The sequence below is a fragment of the Sminthopsis crassicaudata genome, chromosome 2, assembly GCF_048593235.1.
Source record: "Sminthopsis crassicaudata isolate SCR6 chromosome 2, ASM4859323v1, whole genome shotgun sequence".
Taxonomy (NCBI): Eukaryota; Metazoa; Chordata; class Mammalia; order Dasyuromorphia; family Dasyuridae; genus Sminthopsis; species Sminthopsis crassicaudata.
The window spans coordinates 538,282,046-538,300,891 of NC_133618.1; the positions used below are offsets into that span (position 1 = coordinate 538,282,046).

General features: G+C 36.8%; 1 protein-coding gene across 2 annotated transcripts in view; it reads right to left on the reverse strand.

Moving 5' to 3' along the window:
- The window catches only part of IQCH (IQ motif containing H), a 296,963-nt gene that overhangs the window by 174,461 nt on the left and 103,656 nt on the right, over positions 1–18,846 (reverse strand). For both annotated transcript variants that reach the window (XM_074294733.1, XM_074294734.1), the window contains one exon: positions 11,482–11,599. In XM_074294733.1, coding sequence (XP_074150834.1) covers positions 11,482–11,599 — 118 coding nt within the window. The remainder of the gene's footprint in view (positions 1–11,481; positions 11,600–18,846) is intronic.

Genomic DNA, 18,846 nt, shown 5'->3' on the forward strand with positions numbered 1-18,846 from the left:
CTGCTTTTTTTTTTTTTTTTTTTTTGTAACTTCAACTGAAGCATAATAAAATTCTACTGCAACCCCTTATCTTTATTCTCTGTATGTGCTTGTGTCTTTCTGCTTCAAATGTGTTTCTTGTAAACAACATATTGTGGATTTCTGGTTGTTGATCCATCCTTCTGCTTTTTATGGGTGAATGTTATGGATAAATCCATGCCATTTACACTCACAGTTATGATTTCTCTATATTTCTCTCCAAACTGATTCTTTTCTTTTCTTTTCTTTTCTTTTCTTTTCTTTTTTCTTTTCTTCTCTTCTCTTCTCTTCTCTCCTCTTCTCTTCTCTTCTCTTCTCTTCTCTTCTCTTCTCTTCTCTTCTCTTCTCTTCTCTCTCTCCTCTTCTCTTCTCTTCTCTTCTCTTCTCTTCTCTTCTCTTCTCTTCTCTCTTCTCTTCTCTTCTCTTCTCTTCTCTTCTCTTCTCTTCTCTTCTCTTCTCTCCTCTCCTCTCCTCTCCTCTTTTCTCTTCTCTTCTCTTCTCTTCTCTTCTCTCTTCTCTTCTCTCTTCTCTTCTCTCTTCTCTTCTCTTCTCTTCTCTTCTCTTCTCTTCTCTTCTCTTCTCTTCTCTTCTCTTCTCTTCTCCTCTTCTCTCTTCTCTCTTCTCTCTTCTCTCTTCTCTCTTCTCTCTTCTCTCTTCTCTCTTCTCTCTTCTCTCTTCTCTCTCTCTCTCTCTCTCTCTCTCTCTCTCTCTCTCTCTCTCTCTCTCTCTCTCTCTCTCTCTCTCTCTCTCCTGTCCCTTCTAAAAAGTATTTTACATTAACTCATCCAATCTGCCCATCCTCCTTTCCTAATCTCCTTCACTTCAAACTTCCCTACACTGTAATATAGATTTTTATACTCAAGTATATGTATGTTTATTCCCTTTTTGAGCTAATTCCAATGAGAATAAGATGCAAATGTTGCCTGCCAACTTGCCCTTTATTTCCCCCTCTACTGTAAAAGCTCTTTTATGCCTCTTTTACCCCATTTCACCTCTTCCTTCCCCCTTCTCCTAGTGCATCCCTTTTTCTCACCCCCCAGTTTTTTATATATTGGATATCATCTAATTATAGTGAGTTCACACCTGTGCTTTCTGTCTGTGTACAATCCTTCTAACTGTCCTAATAATGATGAAGTTCTTTGGATTTACAAGTATCATCTTCCCATGTAGGAAAGTACACAGTTTATTCAACTTTATTGAATCCCTTATTATTTCTTTTTCTTGTTCACCTTTTCAGGCTTCTCTTAAATATTGTATTTGAAAGTCAATTTTTCTATTCAGCTCTGCTTTTTTTCTTCGGGAATCCTTGAAAGCCCTCAATGTCATTAAATATTCATTTCCTGCTCCACCCTACCCCCAGGATTATATTCAGTTTTGCTAAATAGGTAATCCTTGATTATAATCCTCCAGAATATCATATTCTAATATCTTCACTATTTTAGTGTAGAAGCTGTTAAATCTTGTATTAGCTTAACTGTGGTTCCTTAATATTCACATTGATTCTTTCTAGCTGATTACAATATTTTGCCCTTGTCCTGAGAGCTCTGGAATTTGACTAAAACATACCTGGAAATGTTCATTTTGGGATCTCTTTGAGGAGGTATTGATAGATGCTTTCCATTTCTATTTTACCCTCAGGTTCTAGAATATCAGGACATCAAATATCCTTGATAATTGTTTGAAATATGATGTCTTTGATGATGATGATGAAATCATCACTTTCAGATTATCCTATAAGTATTAATTTTTTTCTCCTAGATTTATTTTCCATATTAGTTGTTTTTCTATTTCTTCTTTTCACCCTTCTATTTTTTTCATTCTTTTGATTTCCTTCTATTTGGCCAATTCTAATTTTTAAGTAGTTCATTCCTTCAGGGAATTTTGCCTTTTAAAATTTTTTTTCTTAAGTATTTTTGTACCTCCTTTACAAAACTATTGACTTTTTTTAAAAAATGATTTTCTTTTATCACTCCAGTTTCTTTTCCCATTTTTCCTTTATCTCTTAGTCAATTGGGAAAATTATTTTGAGCTTTTCTGTTATGCCATAGTTCTCTTTTATTGTCCTGACTCAGTTTCCTTAATTATCCTGACTCAGTCCTGACTCAGTTTCTCTGCTTCAAAGCTCAGTCTTGCAAACCCCCCTCCCTCTTTATCAGAATATTTGATAAGGATAAAAGATCTTATGTTTTAGAATATCAGAATGCCTCTCCCCATCCCAAGCTACTGAAATATCAGATACCATCTTATCAAGGTGCCTCTCTCCGCGTCCAGGGTACCTCTCCTCATTATGTCATCTCATCTCCGGAGGCTCACCCTATCCTGTCAGGGTGCTGAGAGTGGGAACGGGACTCTGACAGGTGGGGTGAGTCCCGTTCCCGCTCTCAGCACCCTGACTCTGCCCCTGCCTCAGCCTACCCTGAGTCTGAGCCATGTATATATAGGTCATTGACAACTCACATTGTTTGCTGGATTCTTGGAGATGAGTCTCATTCAGCTTTGGGACCAAACCATGGATCCATTTGGTCCCAGTAAACCTCTCCCTTTTAAATTATTAAATACTCTCTAATCTCTATCTCACCTCAATTTCTCGTAGCATTACATTTTGGGAAGCCCCAGAAAGATGTTAGAAAATGAGCAGGATTAGAGATTAGAAGAGTCTCCCCCTTGGATCTCAAGGTGGCTGGGGATCTGAGTTCTTGGCTTGGAGATCGGCCCTCTGGATTTTTTTCTAGAGCCTCTGGGAAAGAACAACAGTGGACACTCCATTTCAGCCACAGAATAGTGAATCTGAATGTCTTAAGACCTGTTCTGTTCTGTCTGTCTGTGCTAGCATCTGGATTCCCAGAATTATGAAATGCTGATGGGCATAAATTCTGGGAGTGGGGTCCTCTGGATGCAGGAGAACCTACCTGGTGTCTAAGACACATCTGGTTCTGTGTTCCAGTTGGCACCAACTCTGGGCATTCCAGAGTATAAATCTGGGTGTCTTTTTAAGACACCATCTGGCTAAAAAAAAAAAAAAAAAAAAAAAAGCTCCGTTTGGATTCTGGGAGGGAAGACTCTGGAGCTGACAACTTCCTTTAGGGTTATCCTTTCCAGTTAGCCCCTGGTCTGTGTTAAATGTTTTTGTTTTATGTTGTAAGTGCTTATTCAATGTCTGTTTGTGACTTGTTTGTCTGTCACTTGTTTGTGACTTGTTTAGTTCAGAGCTCTGTTAAATTAAGAAATTTGGAAATTGGTTAACATTTGCTTGTGATTTTAAATTTTTTAACCTGTTGTACTAATTTGTGAGTAAAAGGAACAAAAAGGCAGACAGTTTTTCCTTGAAGCAGGTTTTCAGAGTCTAGAGTGAAGGGCAATAAAACCTTATCTGATTGAAACTCAGGCTGGAGAAAACATTTGATTAGAAATTTTAGGATGATTTTAAAATTGTGGGAATAATTTTACTGTTGCCTTTGCATGCCAGATTTGTTTTGAGTATTCTTTTGGGCAGTTTTAAATTGTGGGAAATAATTTTACTTTTGCCTATGCAGGCTAGATTTAGTTATCTTTGAATGTAAGATCTTAAGAATTTGTTGGAGTGAAGTTCTAGTAACTTACCTGAAAGGGGTCACGTGTCTCTAATTAGGTAAAGAGAGGTCTGACTTTTCTAAAGCTTTCAACACTGGCCAAAGATGAAGCTTGGGAAAAGTCCATTGGGGAGAGGCCACATGAAATCCTCATCCCCACCCCCAGCCCCACCCCATTAAAGGTTGGGTGGGATAGGGATCTTTTGTCTTCAAAGGTGAAGATTAAATTCACCCCCACAGCTCTCTGCTACTTCAGCTACTGAGCACTTAGTTAACCTGGGGTGAAGGTTAGCTCCTTCCCCCTGTCTCTTTGGAGGTGGAGTGGGGGAAGGCAGCCATGTGGAATTCCCAGAGATAGGCCTGCTTTTAAGTTAACTGATCTATAATTTGTTAGGTCTATTTCTAAAGGTTTGGGGTTTTTTTGTTTGTTTTGTTTTTCCTCCTGAGGCTGGGGTTAAATGACTTGCCCAGGGTCACATAGCTAGGAAGTGTTAAGTGTCTGAGACCAGACTTGAACTCGGGTCCTCCTGAATTCAAGGCTGGTGCTCTATCCACTGCGCCACCTAGCTGCCCCCTAGTTCTAAAGGCTTAAAGGATATTTTTAAGAATCTTTCAGATTCTTTTCTGTAGAATTGGTATTCTGTATAAATTTAATTGATGGTGTCATTTAAAGGGCTTCTGAAAATCATAGTTTTTTCTTGTCTTTTTGAAAATGTTTCTGTTAAATATGAAAGATAACTTGTGAACTTACTAAAACAAATTTATTACTTTTATCAATATGAGGTTATGGTATTTCTAAAAGTTTAACAGTTTTTAAGACTCTCTTGGATTCTTTTAGGATATTCTAAGTTTTAATTGATTGTATTGGGTCATCCTGAGGTCATTTAAAGAGCCTCAGAAAATAATTTTTTTTTGTCCTTTTGAAAATATTTCTGTTATGGACAATATGCAATTTGGAATATTTGTCTATGTATTGGGTATTTTTAAAAGCAAATTTATTTGTATGTATAATGCTCACTTATGGAAACATGTACTTAGATATATAAGAAGTGAACATACTAAGACAAATTCTTACATTATAAATATAAGATTATGGTAAATATCTGTTTAGGATTTATCTGAAACTGAGGAGGAAACCCCAAAACTCTGAAAAATCCTTAAAGGAGAAAACCTCCTTGGACTCTGCCTCAGGGAAGGGACTCCACCCTAAGCACAAACAGCTTCTTCTTTGTTATCTGGCTCAGTCCCAAAACCCATTGAATTCAATTCAAATTCTAACCCTGGCTGAAACCTAGCCAGAAGCCAACCTGGGACTCCACTCACAAGCCCCCTTCAGCTTGTAGCCAAAGCCCCTTATTATAAAAGAGCCAGACTGAGCCCTTGCTTTGCAAAGGTCCCAAACATGGCAGCCTTACGTCTGGCATGCCAAAGGATCTTTGCCCACTGGAACCCTGGTTCTGATGTCTTTTATCTCTACCTTCAACTCTATTAACTAGACTTTACTTCCAAACCCCATAATAAATCTCTTTTATCAATCTAGGTTTTCAGGTCTGTAAATTCTTTTACAGGGGAGTCTTGTGCCACTACTAGATCTCATTTAACTCTGTATCCTTGCACTGAATCCAAAGGGGTTGCAGGAAAGCTCTATTTGACTCCCTGTACCTGGAACCTGCCACTACACCTTAATTAAATGTAATTTCATTTAGGTACCCCAATTCTAAACCTCATCAAAACTTCAGCTAATGGAATTTGTTATTAGAAGTAAACTTCTTTGAGCTTATAATTAATGCTATTTGGGAGTTTTAAAGCTCTACTCTCTGACAGTCAGTGGGACAATTAATTGGAATAAAAATGAATTAAAGCTGTTTTATCCTGTTTTGCTGAAAGTTAAGTTTTAACTGCTTATGTTATGGTTGTGTCCTTGCATTTTTTCCTCTTGTAACTAATTTCTATGATCAGAGCAATGATCAATAAGAAACTGTTCATGCAATTCAATTATGTTATACCTTGCTGTTTCCAACCTGGTTATATGTAATCTTTATATCCTGAATACTTGGCAAATGAGTATTTACCCGGGTCATCTGTCTATTACTGAATATTTATGTCTGTGGATATTCAGGTTTTTACAGGTTTCTAAATAATGAGAGGACAAAAGTCTAACTGCTATTTTATCTATTGGGAAGCTGCTGGCCAATTCATTCTGGCCTCTTCACATTTTGTATCAATCTGCTCTAACCTTTACTTGTTAGATTTGTTTTTTTGTTCTAGATTTTGGTCAAAATTACAGGTATTGACTTGCTTTTGAGACATGGATCTGAAGTTTAGTAGTAGGCAGCATGGCCACACCCATTCCCTCAATGGACAGAGCATCTCCTCAACAGTAAGCAGGGGAAGTGGGAAAGTGGGTGAATTATTGTTAAAATTTTAACTGTATTACTGTGTTTAAGATTTGTTAAAATTGGGATTTGTTAAAACTGTTTAACTATTGCTGTATGTTTGAGGGATTTTTAGGAAACTTACTGTACTAGTCTGTTATGTATAGGAATTGTGATTCACTCTTGGGATTTATATGTGGAATGGTAATTTGATAATTCCTTTTCCATAAGAAAAAAAAGGGAGGAAAGAAACTCTGAAACTGGTCAGGAAATTGGGAAAAACTGATATATTTTCCTTAGGCATTTCTGCCCTGCCCCCTATTTCATTAGTTCAGATAGAATTGGAAATTACTTATAAACAGTCCTTTTCATTTTTACTCCTTGCTTAAAATTTACTGGACTATGATTTGCTAGTTATGTTTTAACTTTGAAATTCCTTATTCTGCTGGAATTCCCCAGTCAGACTCAGTTTTGGGTATTAATTTTTAGAAACAACCAGAAATCAGACACCTGTCCTGAGAGTGGCAGTCTCTCTGATCTGTTTCTCCACTGCTATTACCCCAGTTCCTTAATTAGTGTTTCATCGTTTTAATATCTAATAGTTTGGGGTTACCTTCATCTAACTGCATAATTTGCTCAGAAATCTGTTTTCTAGTAGCAGTTCTTGCTCCATAGAGAAGGAACAGGTGGTGCTACTCCAGGCCCCACTTTTTCCCCCTTTGGAGCCCCTGACAGATGTGGGGTGCCCTTCTTAGGATGGGCAGCAGGACTGCCTTGAGCACTGCTACTCAGCAGAGGCTGAGTTTAATGCACAAATGACCACAGACCTCAAATTGTCCATCTCTGGCTGAGATGCCCCCGAACTGCAGAGGACCTGAACAGGGAGGCCAGTGTGTTTCCCTAAATGAGGAATGCTGTTTTATGCTAATAACTCTGGAGTTATCAGGGAGAACTGGTCCTTGCCACAAGTCCTTGCATTTTTCTAGTTTTAGTCTGGTTTATTTGCTTTACATAGGATTGGTCAAAAATTATAGTGCTCAGACCTTCTAGAGGAAGGTAATTCAATGATTTGAATATTCAGAAGAGAGAGAGTATGGAATGTTATACTACAGTTCTCTTTTATTGTTCTGACTCAGTTTCCCTAATTATCTTGACCCAGTCCTGATTCAGTTTCTCTGCTTCAGTCTATAATTATGAGCTCAAAGCTCAGTTCTGCAAAACCTCCCCTTCCTCTTTATCAGAATATTTGATAAGGATAAAAGATCTTATGTTTTAGAATATCAGAATGCTTCTATCCCAAACTACCAGAATGTCAGATATGTTTTATCAAGATGCCTCTCCCCATCTCTGGAGTGCCTCCCCCTATTATGTCATCCCTCTCTGGAGGCTTACCTCACCCTGTCAGAGTTCCATTCCCACTCTCAGCACCCTGACTCCACCCCCACCTCCCTGAGTCTGAGCCATGTGTATATAGGTCACTGAGAACTCAGATTGTTTGCTGGATTCTTAGAAATGAAAGTCTCATTCAGACCTGGGACCAAACCATGGATCCATTTGGTCCCAGTAAATCTCTTCCTTTAAATAAATTATTAAATACTCTAATCTCTATCTTGCCTCAGTTTCTCTGCATTACATTTCCAGGGCTTGAGACAAATTAACATTTTTCATTGAAGCTTTGAATGCAGCTGCTTTGATTTTGTTGTTTTCTTCTGAGTTTTTGTTTTGATCTTCTTTGCCACCATAATAACTTTCTATGGTCAAATCTTTTTTGTTGTTGTTTACTTGGTTTTTCAGTCTATTCACTTTTAACTTTATGTGAAAGTTGGCTCTGAGTGAAAAAGGGCATTGCCCCAAGCTTCAGGGTTTTTGTGCTACGGTTTTCACTACAAGTTCTGGGATTCTGTAACTTTTCAATTGTTCCAGGTGGTATGGTATTGTGTGGTCATTGCTCTATTGGCCTGTGGTTTGATCTCTAAATAACCACAATCACTTTTTTTTTTTTTTTTTTTTTTTACCCTGGAACTGTGATCAGTGTCCTGGCTCCTGGTAGTGTTCCTCCTTACCCTGGAATTGCAACCTGGAACCATGTAGGGGCAATGCAAGAGAGTTCTGCTCCTAGTACCATCAAAGATAATATAATCCTGTGAGATGCTGCCTTTACTCCACATCTTGGCTCTGCCCTCCTCAAGAAGCACAAAAATGAAGAACAGCCTTCAAACATCTTCTTGGGGATAAAACACAGAAATAGATAAATATAATTTCAAGAGGAAAAGAGAGCCAAAACAAAAAGTAATTAGAAAAAAGTTTCACAGAGGAAAGGGTCTGCCTGAGTCAAGTCTTAGAGGCAAGAGATGATACTAAGAAGCAGAAAAGAGGAGAAAATGTGGGTCAGGTATGAGACATAATCTCAGGACAAGAGATCACAAGGCAAGTTTGATGAATAGCAAATAGTTCAATTTGGCTAGAAAAATAGAGCACGTAAAGAATAGTAACATAAATAAACTTGGAGCCAAATTATGGAGAACTTGAAATGCCAAAATAAGATTGTACATTATCCTAATGGCAACTGGGATCTCTGCAGACTTCAGAAAAGAGTCAGATCTCTAATTTATGAAGATTATTTTGATAGCTGTGTTGATAGAGGAGAGGCTAGAAGCAGGAGAGCCAATTAGGAGGCTATCCTGTTAGTGCTTACTATAAGCCAAGTAAGACTTAGACAACTTTTGTTCAAGCAAAATGTTATGAGTCCCTGACTAGGGTGGTGGTAATGTGACTGAAGAGAAGAAGATGGATGTAGCAGTAGAATCACTGAGATTTAGCAATTGAATGGATATGTAGATGAGAGAAAAGAAAGAGAAGGATGATTGTGAAGTTAAAACCTGACTTTCTGGAAGGATATTATAATTTTCAACAAAAACAGCAAATTATGGAAGATTGTTAAGTTTTAAAGGAAAGAATAAAGAATTCTGCTTTGTACACATTGAGTTTGATATACCTATGGGTTATTACACTGGATATCTTCAGAAATTAATTGGGAATGCATAATTGAAACTAAGGAGACAGACTTGGGCTGGATAAAGATTAATTTGAGATCCTTCTGCAAATAGAGGATAGGTTAACTCATGAAGCTGGCATAATCACCAAGAGAGAAGACGTGAATGTCATGATTTTCTCATGAAAATATTTTCTCTTGGAGCAGATATTGAAGAAAGAGTTGGCAGGAGTTACCTATGGATAAAGATTTATGAATGAGAAACAGAAGAAAGTGTCTGTGGGGGGATGGGAATGTGAGAAGACAAGAAAGCAGTAATAGCTATAGTAAAACATGAGAGTGGTATATGCTGATTTTAAGACTGAGCATTCATATATGGAACCATAGTAGAGAAGACAGAATGAGGATTATAATACAGACTTTATAGAGTAAAAGTCATAATAAGGAATAGTACAGTCCCTGAGGGACTGTAGTGAGATGGAAGACTTTTCATCCTCATTTTCTTTGGCCCCACCTGACAGTGAGAGTGAGACCTCCCCCAACTATATATAGCTGAGGGTAGAGTCTGTGACTGGAGTAGGGTAGGGGTAGGCAGGGGACATGATTCTAAGGTAAGAAGTCAGGAGCTGGCAGTGAAAATCTGACATAGGAGCCCCAAGAACATGATTTAAGGGCAGCTCATGTCTCCAGCCAATGTAATTTCATTCTGAGATAGTTTTATTTTTTATTGAGTCCCAAGGAATCAGTTGACCTAACCCACTTTCCATTGCTATTATATTAGACTTTTGAACCAGATTTCTCTTTTCTGACCTCTGCAGAACAGAGACTAGACTTTAGATTTCTTTCCTTTTCTTCTGTCTCTATAGCAAACCACACAGTCTTTGAGGATTTTTTTAAGGGCTTTTTCACTGCTGGAAGCAATGAGAAAGTGGGATTAAATAGACATTTGTCAATATTCCCTTACATCCTCCCCCTCTTCTATTTTCTACTTAGATTCAGTTGGAAAAGGGGAAATCTCTCCATCAAAGAGAGATTCTCATATCAATTGGCATTAAGGCTTGGAATACATTGAAATGAGAGGAGGTGATAAGGAAGTGTATTTCAGACATGAAAGACAGTTGATATAAAGGAACTAGTTTTCTAACTATTTCTTCCTTTCACACTTCTATTTTTTTTTATTCTTTTGATTTCATTTTATTGTTTCTTGCCGTTTCATGGAGAACTTATTTTCACTTACTCAATTAAAACACTCAATTAAAAAGCACAAGGAGAAGTAAGAAGACTAGTTAGGATGGATCATAATGTACACAAAGCAATGCATCCCAGGGTTGGAAAGAAAGGTTGAGGTCAAGTTGCTAAAGGAATTTCCAATATCATTCAGAGAAGTTTGTATTTGGCAATAAGGGTAATCAAATTGGGGCAAGGGTGACATGGTCAGAACTAAGCTTTAAGAAACTCACTCAGCAGGTTTGTGAAGGATAAATTAGTTAGGAAAAGGCAGAAAGACCCATTAGGTTGCCACTTTAAAGAGTTCAGACTACAGATGATGAGGACTTGAACTATCATGGTGGACCTATGAATAGCATTGATGTAAAAGATGAAGTTGAGGTAAAAATAACAAGATTTGGCAGTGAGAGAGAATGAGGTGCTGAGAATGACACCAAGGATGAAATTCTGTATGACTAGAAATATGGAAGGTTCCTGAAAGTAATAGGGAAATTCAGCAAATTCCTCAAGAAGGAAAGATTATAGTTCTAATAAAAAAGAAATCAAATGTCCAAAGCCAAAGGTAATTTTTAAAAATTACATGATTTTGGGGGAAATAAAATGCATTGCTTTGGACATGATGAATATGAGATAGGGCATCTCACTTACAATGCCCCAAAAAAGGGCAGTAGAGAGAGCACTGGCCCTGAAGTCGGGAGGATCTCAGCCTCAGATACTTACTAGCCTCCGTGCAGCCTGGGCAAATTCCTCAAGAAGGAAAGATTATAGTTCTAATAAAAAAGAAATCAAATGTCCAAAGCCAAAGGTAATTTTTAAAAATTACATGATTTTGGGGGAAATAAAATGCATTGCTTTGGACATGATGAATATGAGATAGGGCATCTCACTTACAATGCCCCAAAAAAGGGCAGTAGAGAGAGCACTGGCCCTGAAGTCGGGAGGATCTCAGCCTCAGATACTTACTAGCCTCCGTGCAGCCTGGGCAATTCACTTAATCCTAATTGCCTTCAAAAATAAAATAAGATGTTCAAAAAAAGCAAGTGGTGATGCAAACCTGGAGCTCAGGAAAAAGACTATGGCTGACTATATGTATACAGGAATTATCAGAATAGAAATGCTAGATAATTCAAACCATGTAATTTTATAAGAAATTGGAGGCCAGAATTACCAGAGCCTGATAATTTGCCTAATAACTTACACAGCTAATTAGTGGCAGGGCTGGAAACTGAAGTAGTTGCTTCTATTACTTGGTTCAGAGCTTGTTCTGCTATATTACAAATCTGATAAATGGATCACTGACCTTTCTTTGCATCTTTTTCAAGGATAGGTAGAGGTGTGAGATAGGGATTCTTGCGATGAGATGTCAAAATCCCCAGGTTTTCAACGGTTGTCCCTTTGATTATCTTCTGAAGCTGGACCTAAATGAGCAAAAATATGTTTTGAGAAAACACTTTTGCTTTTACAATGAACACTGTTTTGCAATATGTAAACAATAAATGACTAAGAAAAATTTGATGATGTTTTAATAACATATTAATATCAGCTCTAATGTTATTGCTTATGAATATACTATATTACTACTATATACTGTCATGAGTTTGCATATTTTGAAAATAGTTAATTAAGTCCAATTAATATGTAGTAATTTCTACTTTGCAAAGATAGCATGGCAGTTAAGAAGGGAGCTCTTAAGAATTTGTTCTATGTTAATGACAACTATATAAAAATATTCTCTCTAGGCAAAGCATGTTTCACTTTAGGAAACTTTTATATAAGCAAATTCCTCAAGAAGGAAAGATTATAGTTCTAATAAAAAAGAAATCAAATGTCCAAAGCCAAAGGTAATTTTTAAAAATTAGCTAATATTAGCAAGTTCATCATTAATTCATTGGATCATACCTAATCATCCAAGGATCTCAAAAATTTCTACAAATACCTTCCACTCCAGTTTTCTAAGTAGTAGTTGATTATTTTTTCAAACAGTAATAAAAGTGGTTTCATTATAACTATGAAATATGATTTATGCTGCCACTAAATGACTTCAGATTTAAAAGACTATGCATTTTATATAAATTATATGTTAACTATAGTAAGGACAAAGACTTTGTATCTATATTATAGTGAATTATGAATTATTGGGGTTTCTAAAGCAATGAAGATGATCCTAGCTGGTATTTATGGGGTGCTATACCTATTCAAATTGTTTTATAAACATTAATTCACATAACTTCCCAGAAAAATAGGTAAAAATGTTGATCACTATTTAAATAATGAATAACCTGAGACAGAGAGAGGGTTAGCAGATTTTCTTTAGGCCTCGTAGGATCCTGAGAAGTTATAAGATTATTTTATTGTCACTGGTGGAATTCTCTAAGTACTATGGGTAGCCACAAGTCTTCCAGGGAATAAAGTGAAATACTGTGAGTCTGGGACTAATTGAATATTTGAGGAGTGGATTCATATAGAAGTCAGCATCCTTAGATTTTCAATTAGAATCCAAGAAAGCAAATGTTCTGTCACAATGTCACATTAGAGAAGTAGTCAAAAGAACATGCTCAGTCAGAATCAGGAATTCAGAGAAAAGAAAGAGGACCAAAACCTGTAACCAGAAAGAACAAAGGTAAGATGTAAGCAGTTGAGTTTACCAGAGTTTTCTGTTCTTTCAATAACTCTGAATTGTAGAAGAGCTACATGGCTAGCATTCAACTAAATAAAAGACTTTTATACTAAAAGAGTAGTATATAATTATTTTGAACTTGAAGAGGAAACATTTGATATGTCAAATTTTATTTTAAAGACTGAATGACCAAAAGTCTATCACATCTATCTTAAATATCCATGTGTAGAGATAGAGAAAAGTTGTACCTTACCAGATTGCTTGGGGTGGGAGAGAGGGAAAGTAAGAGTTATCAGTTGAGGGAAATTGATATTAGCTCAGTCTTTCTCTGATGCCATCCTTCTCTCTCTAGTATGATGGAAAGATGAGCATGTGGTGAACATTCATGTTCTTTTTCCTTCTTCCCAAAACAAGTTTGATTTAGCTAGTTAGGCCGATGATCTTGAAGCCTAACAATACCCACTATGAATCTTTCCATTGCTCTTTAGATCACCTTTGAATTTGATTCTTTAGAAAATGAGGTGTTCCATGATTCAAAGTTACCCTTAAGTGCATATCTGATCATGTCACCTCCTTCCTTAATAACTCCATTGGCTCCCATTGCCTTTAATATAAATACAAAATACTCTGTTTGGCTTTATAGTTCTTCACAACTCAGTACCAATAATCTTTCCAGGCTTCTTTATACATTATTTTCCTTCCAATACCGCTTTCCCAGTGAACCTTTACTTCTCTCTGTTCTTCACAGATAACATTCTATCGTTAGGCTCTAGCTTTTGTCCTGGCCACCCCCTCACATCTAAAGTGCACTTCCTCCTTTTCTCAGACTTTCAGAATCTTTTTCATAAACTTAGATGCAGCTAAAATACTATCTACATGATGCTGTTCCTTCTCTCCCCTACTGCTTTGCCTTTCCTACTAAACTGCTTTGTATTTAACTCCCTTATATTAATTTAACATTTATTCTGTACATACTTCTATATGTACATCTTGTTTCTTCTATTAGAATAGAAATTCCTTGAAGGGAGGAACTTTTTTTTCATTTTTATCTTTATCTTCTCAGAACTTAGCCTGTGATTGGCACATGGTAGGTGCTTAATAAATGCTTACTGGTTTATTTTTAGCTTTGTAGAATCACTAATTAAAGATATAAATATATGAAAAATCTGTAATATTTCAGTATAGGAGTGAATTTCTGATATGAAAACTTCCGTATATCTGTCCTTGGACTTTGAATTATAAATATTTTGTCCAGGATCACAAAGTTAGTAATAGTTAGAGGCAAGATTTGAACTTAGTTCTTTCTGTCTCTAAACCCAACCCTCTAACAAATTTACCATATTACTTTTACAATAAAAAAAATACTAGAGTTGGGGTTTTATGACTAAGAATAGTGCTACACAATTTCCAAAAAAACCCAATTCAGCCTATTTTCTTCCTTTAATTTTGGATCAACTCACTATCCATCTATAATGCTATTCCAAGATTCATGTACTAATAAATGAATTCAATGAGTTGGTCATTAGTACATGTCATCCTTTGGATAATAAGTATTCTTCCTCCATTTGATTTTGTTCTAGTTAGATTATTAAGAGTTTTGAATAGTCATGGAACTCATGGAAGAGGCCCTGCAGAATTCTCATGTGTTAACAACACATCAGCACAATGTCATATGCAAATAGGAGTATCTCAAGGTTCTCACCATACACAGACAACCTCACTTCCATTCAAACTCCATATCTTCCATGATTGGTAGATACCTTTTGTTGAGTATTTTTCTTACTTTTTTAATGTCAAAGATGACTTGTGCACAACCTTTAAAAGATGTCAATCACAAAATATATTATCAACAAAAGCTAGCAAGACCAAGAGATGACTGAGTCCCAGGACTGCCCTAATTCTCATGAGTCATCAAAAGATCCAGAGGAAGGCTTCCAGCATGTGGGGAAGATCCTTTATGGGAGGACATAGACAATCATTTTACAAGATGAAAATATGTGACTTGTTGGAGCTAGGCAATTGGGCTAAGTGCACAAATTGGTGCAGTGGATAGAGCCCTAACCATGGATTCAGGAAGACCTGAAGTCAAATCTGCATTTAGATACTTCCCAGCTGTATGTCCTGGGAAAGTCACTTAACCCTGTTTGCCTCAGGTTCTTCATCTGTCAAATGAGCTGGAGAAGGAAATGACAAATTACTGCAGTGTCTTTGTCAGGAAAAACCCACATTGGGTCACAAGAAGTCAGACATGACAAAAATGACTTAACAACAAATGCATAAATGCAATTAGGATATATATCTATAGTTATGAGATCACCATCTACTAAAATTTAGAATGTTAAAGTCAGTTTAAAATGAATAATAAGAAAAGCCTGGGAAGGGCAAAGGAGTCAGAAAAAGAGGCCATACCAGTTTGGGGGGGGGACAGATTGGAACAGGTGGCTTTGTTGTCATTCATATCATGAGCTGAATGTATGTACATAAGTTTTATGCCTTTTCTTTCCTTTTCCTTTTCTTTCAGCTCCATCTAGCTAAGCTATCTAGGCTCTCCCAATGCCTGCCTGAATTATTGCATAGCCATTAGCATCAGGAGTCCTGCAAAGCTCAGAGTCAGATATTTTCCTCATTTGTCCTTTCTCAGAGACAGTTCTTCCAAAGGAATATACTGGAGGCTTCTCGGATTCAGATATGGATGTGTCTTCATTTGTCGGATTGATATCTGGACCCAATGAAGCAAAAGTAAATCAAAGGAGGTAAGAAAGATCTAGCTTAAATATTTCCAAATGTGAAGATGTAGAAGGCAGGTCTGACAGTTTCAGGATATACAGCACCATTTATCTAGATTTTCTGAAAGCCTTTGATAAAGTGTGCCTGACAGGCTGCTGCTAAAGACAGAAGCAGCAGGATCCAACTTAAAACACAGTAATCAATAATAAAAAAGTGGAGGCAGAAAATATTCAGGTTTTGTCAACAACCAGAGCATAGAAAAATTAGTCTAAGGCATTTGCACAAGATTCACATATACAACCAGAAACAATGTCAGAATGGAGAGTAGAAAAAAAAAAAAACACTGATGACTCAGTCTGTGTAATATGACTCAAATTGCATCTGTAGGAGCAAAAATAATTAACTGAAGAAGTGCTAAATTAAAAAAAAAATAAAGCAGATTAAAATTTTAGTTAGGTTATGCCTTTTAATCAAAGATCTCATTGCTAGCCATGTACTCCAAGGAGGTTAAAGAAATTTTTTAATGTCCCACATACACTGAAACATAATACTTTTCATAGTAGTAAATAGGTTCACATCAGTTGGGAAATGGCTCAAGAAAATGTGGCACATAGAGATAACGTAATATTTCTGTACTATCAGAAATGTCCAACAAGCATTTATTAAATTCCCACTCTTTGTCAGGCACTAGACTGAATGCTAGGGATACAAAGGAAGACAGTGTCCTCAGGGAACTTTCAGTCTAATAGATGGAGTAATGAATAAATAAGAATATAAAAAAAGCAATGGAAACTTTATATAAATAGATACAAAATGAAGTAGTCAAGATAAGAACAATGATATACACAATGACTACAACAATATGGAAAACACAACAGCAATAAATAAAATTGAAGTGGAATGTTGTATAATTATGGTCATCCTTGGTGAAGAAGAAAAGATAAGTGAACGTACGTCCTTCATTTTGTGTAAAATACTGAATGAAGAATAAACAATAACTTCATGTAATATTTAACTCATTTGAATTTAAGTTCATTTTACTAAAGTATTTCTTTTCCCCTTTTTTTCTCATTTAATTCTTTATTATAAGGAAGGAGGGAGGAATGAGTATTTATTAGGTACTATTAAGTACCTAAAGTCTGCCAGGCACTGTGATACCTACTTTAAATATTATCTCATTTGTCCCAAATACTATATCAACCCTTTCTTTTAGGAATGGGCCTCTGGGTAGGAGAGATTCAGATACTGATAAACAAAGATTATGTAAAAGAATACTAAAGCAAAAAGTTATGGTGTTATTCATGATGCTTCCATATAATTAAAAATGAGTTAATTTCTGTTAATACTAGCTTAGTCTTGGATTTGAGGAAGAGGAAGGAAACATTGACCTTGAAAGACTTTTTTTTTTTTAAGGTCAGGAAACTGAGGTTAAATGATTTGCCCAGTCACACAATTAGTAAATGTCAAGTGTCTGAGACTGAATTTGAACTCGGGTCCTTCTAATTCCAGGACTCTTTCCATTATATCACCTAGCTGCCCCTGAAAGGTTTTTATAATGAATAATAAAAGAAGTACAATTGATAGTTTTTTGAGGGCAGGTGCATGGAATCCTTCTCAGTGACAAAGATTCTAGTTTTAGAAGAACTTGAATTTGCTGTGATATGATAATGAAAAAGGATGGTTATGAGCTCTTGCAGGATTCTTAAAATCAATCTCAAAGGTCATACTACTATCAAAATGGTCCAGATTCTATCAGGGACTAGCTGGAAGGTCCAGCCAAAACTAGCATTAAGAGAAACCTTATTTTCCTCACATTTTCCTAACAATGCTATCTTCTCTTTTATCTCTGCCAGCCAAACACTGAAACCATTATTGCCACCCCTTTCCGCGGGAACTCATTATACCTTCTCCACTCTGAACCTTACATACATCCCTACTCCCTCCCCTAATGATAGTAGGTAGCTCCTAGAGGACAGACATTTCATATGTACCCCTAAGATCTCCTGCCCTTTCCATTAGACATACAGTTGTTCTACAAGTAGGACTTTCTCCTTTATCAGTGCTTGGTATATGGCAAGGGCTGAGAAAGTTGTTCATTCATTTAAAAAAATCATCTAAAAGATGTCTAGTAATAATATTTTTCATAATGAAATTTAAGTTCTGAAGTACATTCAGAACTGAGTCAAGAATTGGTGTTACTTGAATTAGGAAGGGATGGTTACATTGTTAGGATTACTAAGTGAGAACTGAGGTTGTCTGGACAGTGACAAGGTGAGAATTCAGGTTTTCTGGACAATTACAAGGTGAGAACTCAGGTTGACTTGATAGAGGGGGCAAGCTCATTGGCTGGGGTGGTTCTTCCCAGAAGCCCTTGCATTATCCCACGCCCATTCTCTGGGAGAATAAAAGAGAGGACTCTCAGAGAAAGAAGAAGACTCTCTGCATTACATCAGGCCTGACGGGGCTCTCTGCAGGAAGGAAAGTCACTTCTAAGGACAAGAGTTAACAGCAACTACATGGAGACAACGGTTCACTACAGGAAGAAGAATCTGTCGGAGAGATTTGAGTAGAAGACACAGCAGATCTCTTCCCAGAGAGTGATCCGGCAGCTTCTAGAGACGACAGCTCGTTACAATGCTCGCTACAATTGGCGCCCAACGTGGGGCAAGGACTTTTGCTTATCCTGACAAGAGGAGCTAGACCAGACCTTCGCAATTTGGCACCCGAACAGGGACAGACACAGTCCTGATTCCAGTAGAAAAGCCTCCCATCCAGATCTCAGTCTCTCTGACCCAGAACCGTGAGTAACGAGGAAACTTTGTTAAAGATTAAGTGAGCGTGCTAATAGATAAATAAGGAACTTAACTTGTTAAGGGCTAAACCAGCAATCTCTTATAGTGAAATGGGGCAAACACCTTCTGTTCAAGGAAAATGTTTAGAGAGCATCATCAAGGTTATGAAAAGCCAAGGATTGATTATAATTTTGGAGGAGATTACTGAACTTTTAAGAACTGTGAAGGTCATATATCCTTGTTTTTCTCTGGAAAAAGAATTGGATCCAGATGAGTGGAAATTAGTAGGAGAGCAATTAGGTGAACACTACAATTGCCTTTGTGACATTTTACCCTTTGGTTCCAGACCAAACTCAGTTTCCAAAGATACAATTCATACCTACAATTTAATCCAAATGGCTTTAAAAAATATTATTCTAAAGGAAGAGATGAAGGAGCAAAATGGGGAGGTGTCAACTAAACTAGGTGAAAAGGATGAATCAGATAACAATGAAGTTAAGTACAATTCTGAGCAACAGCAACAGGAGCA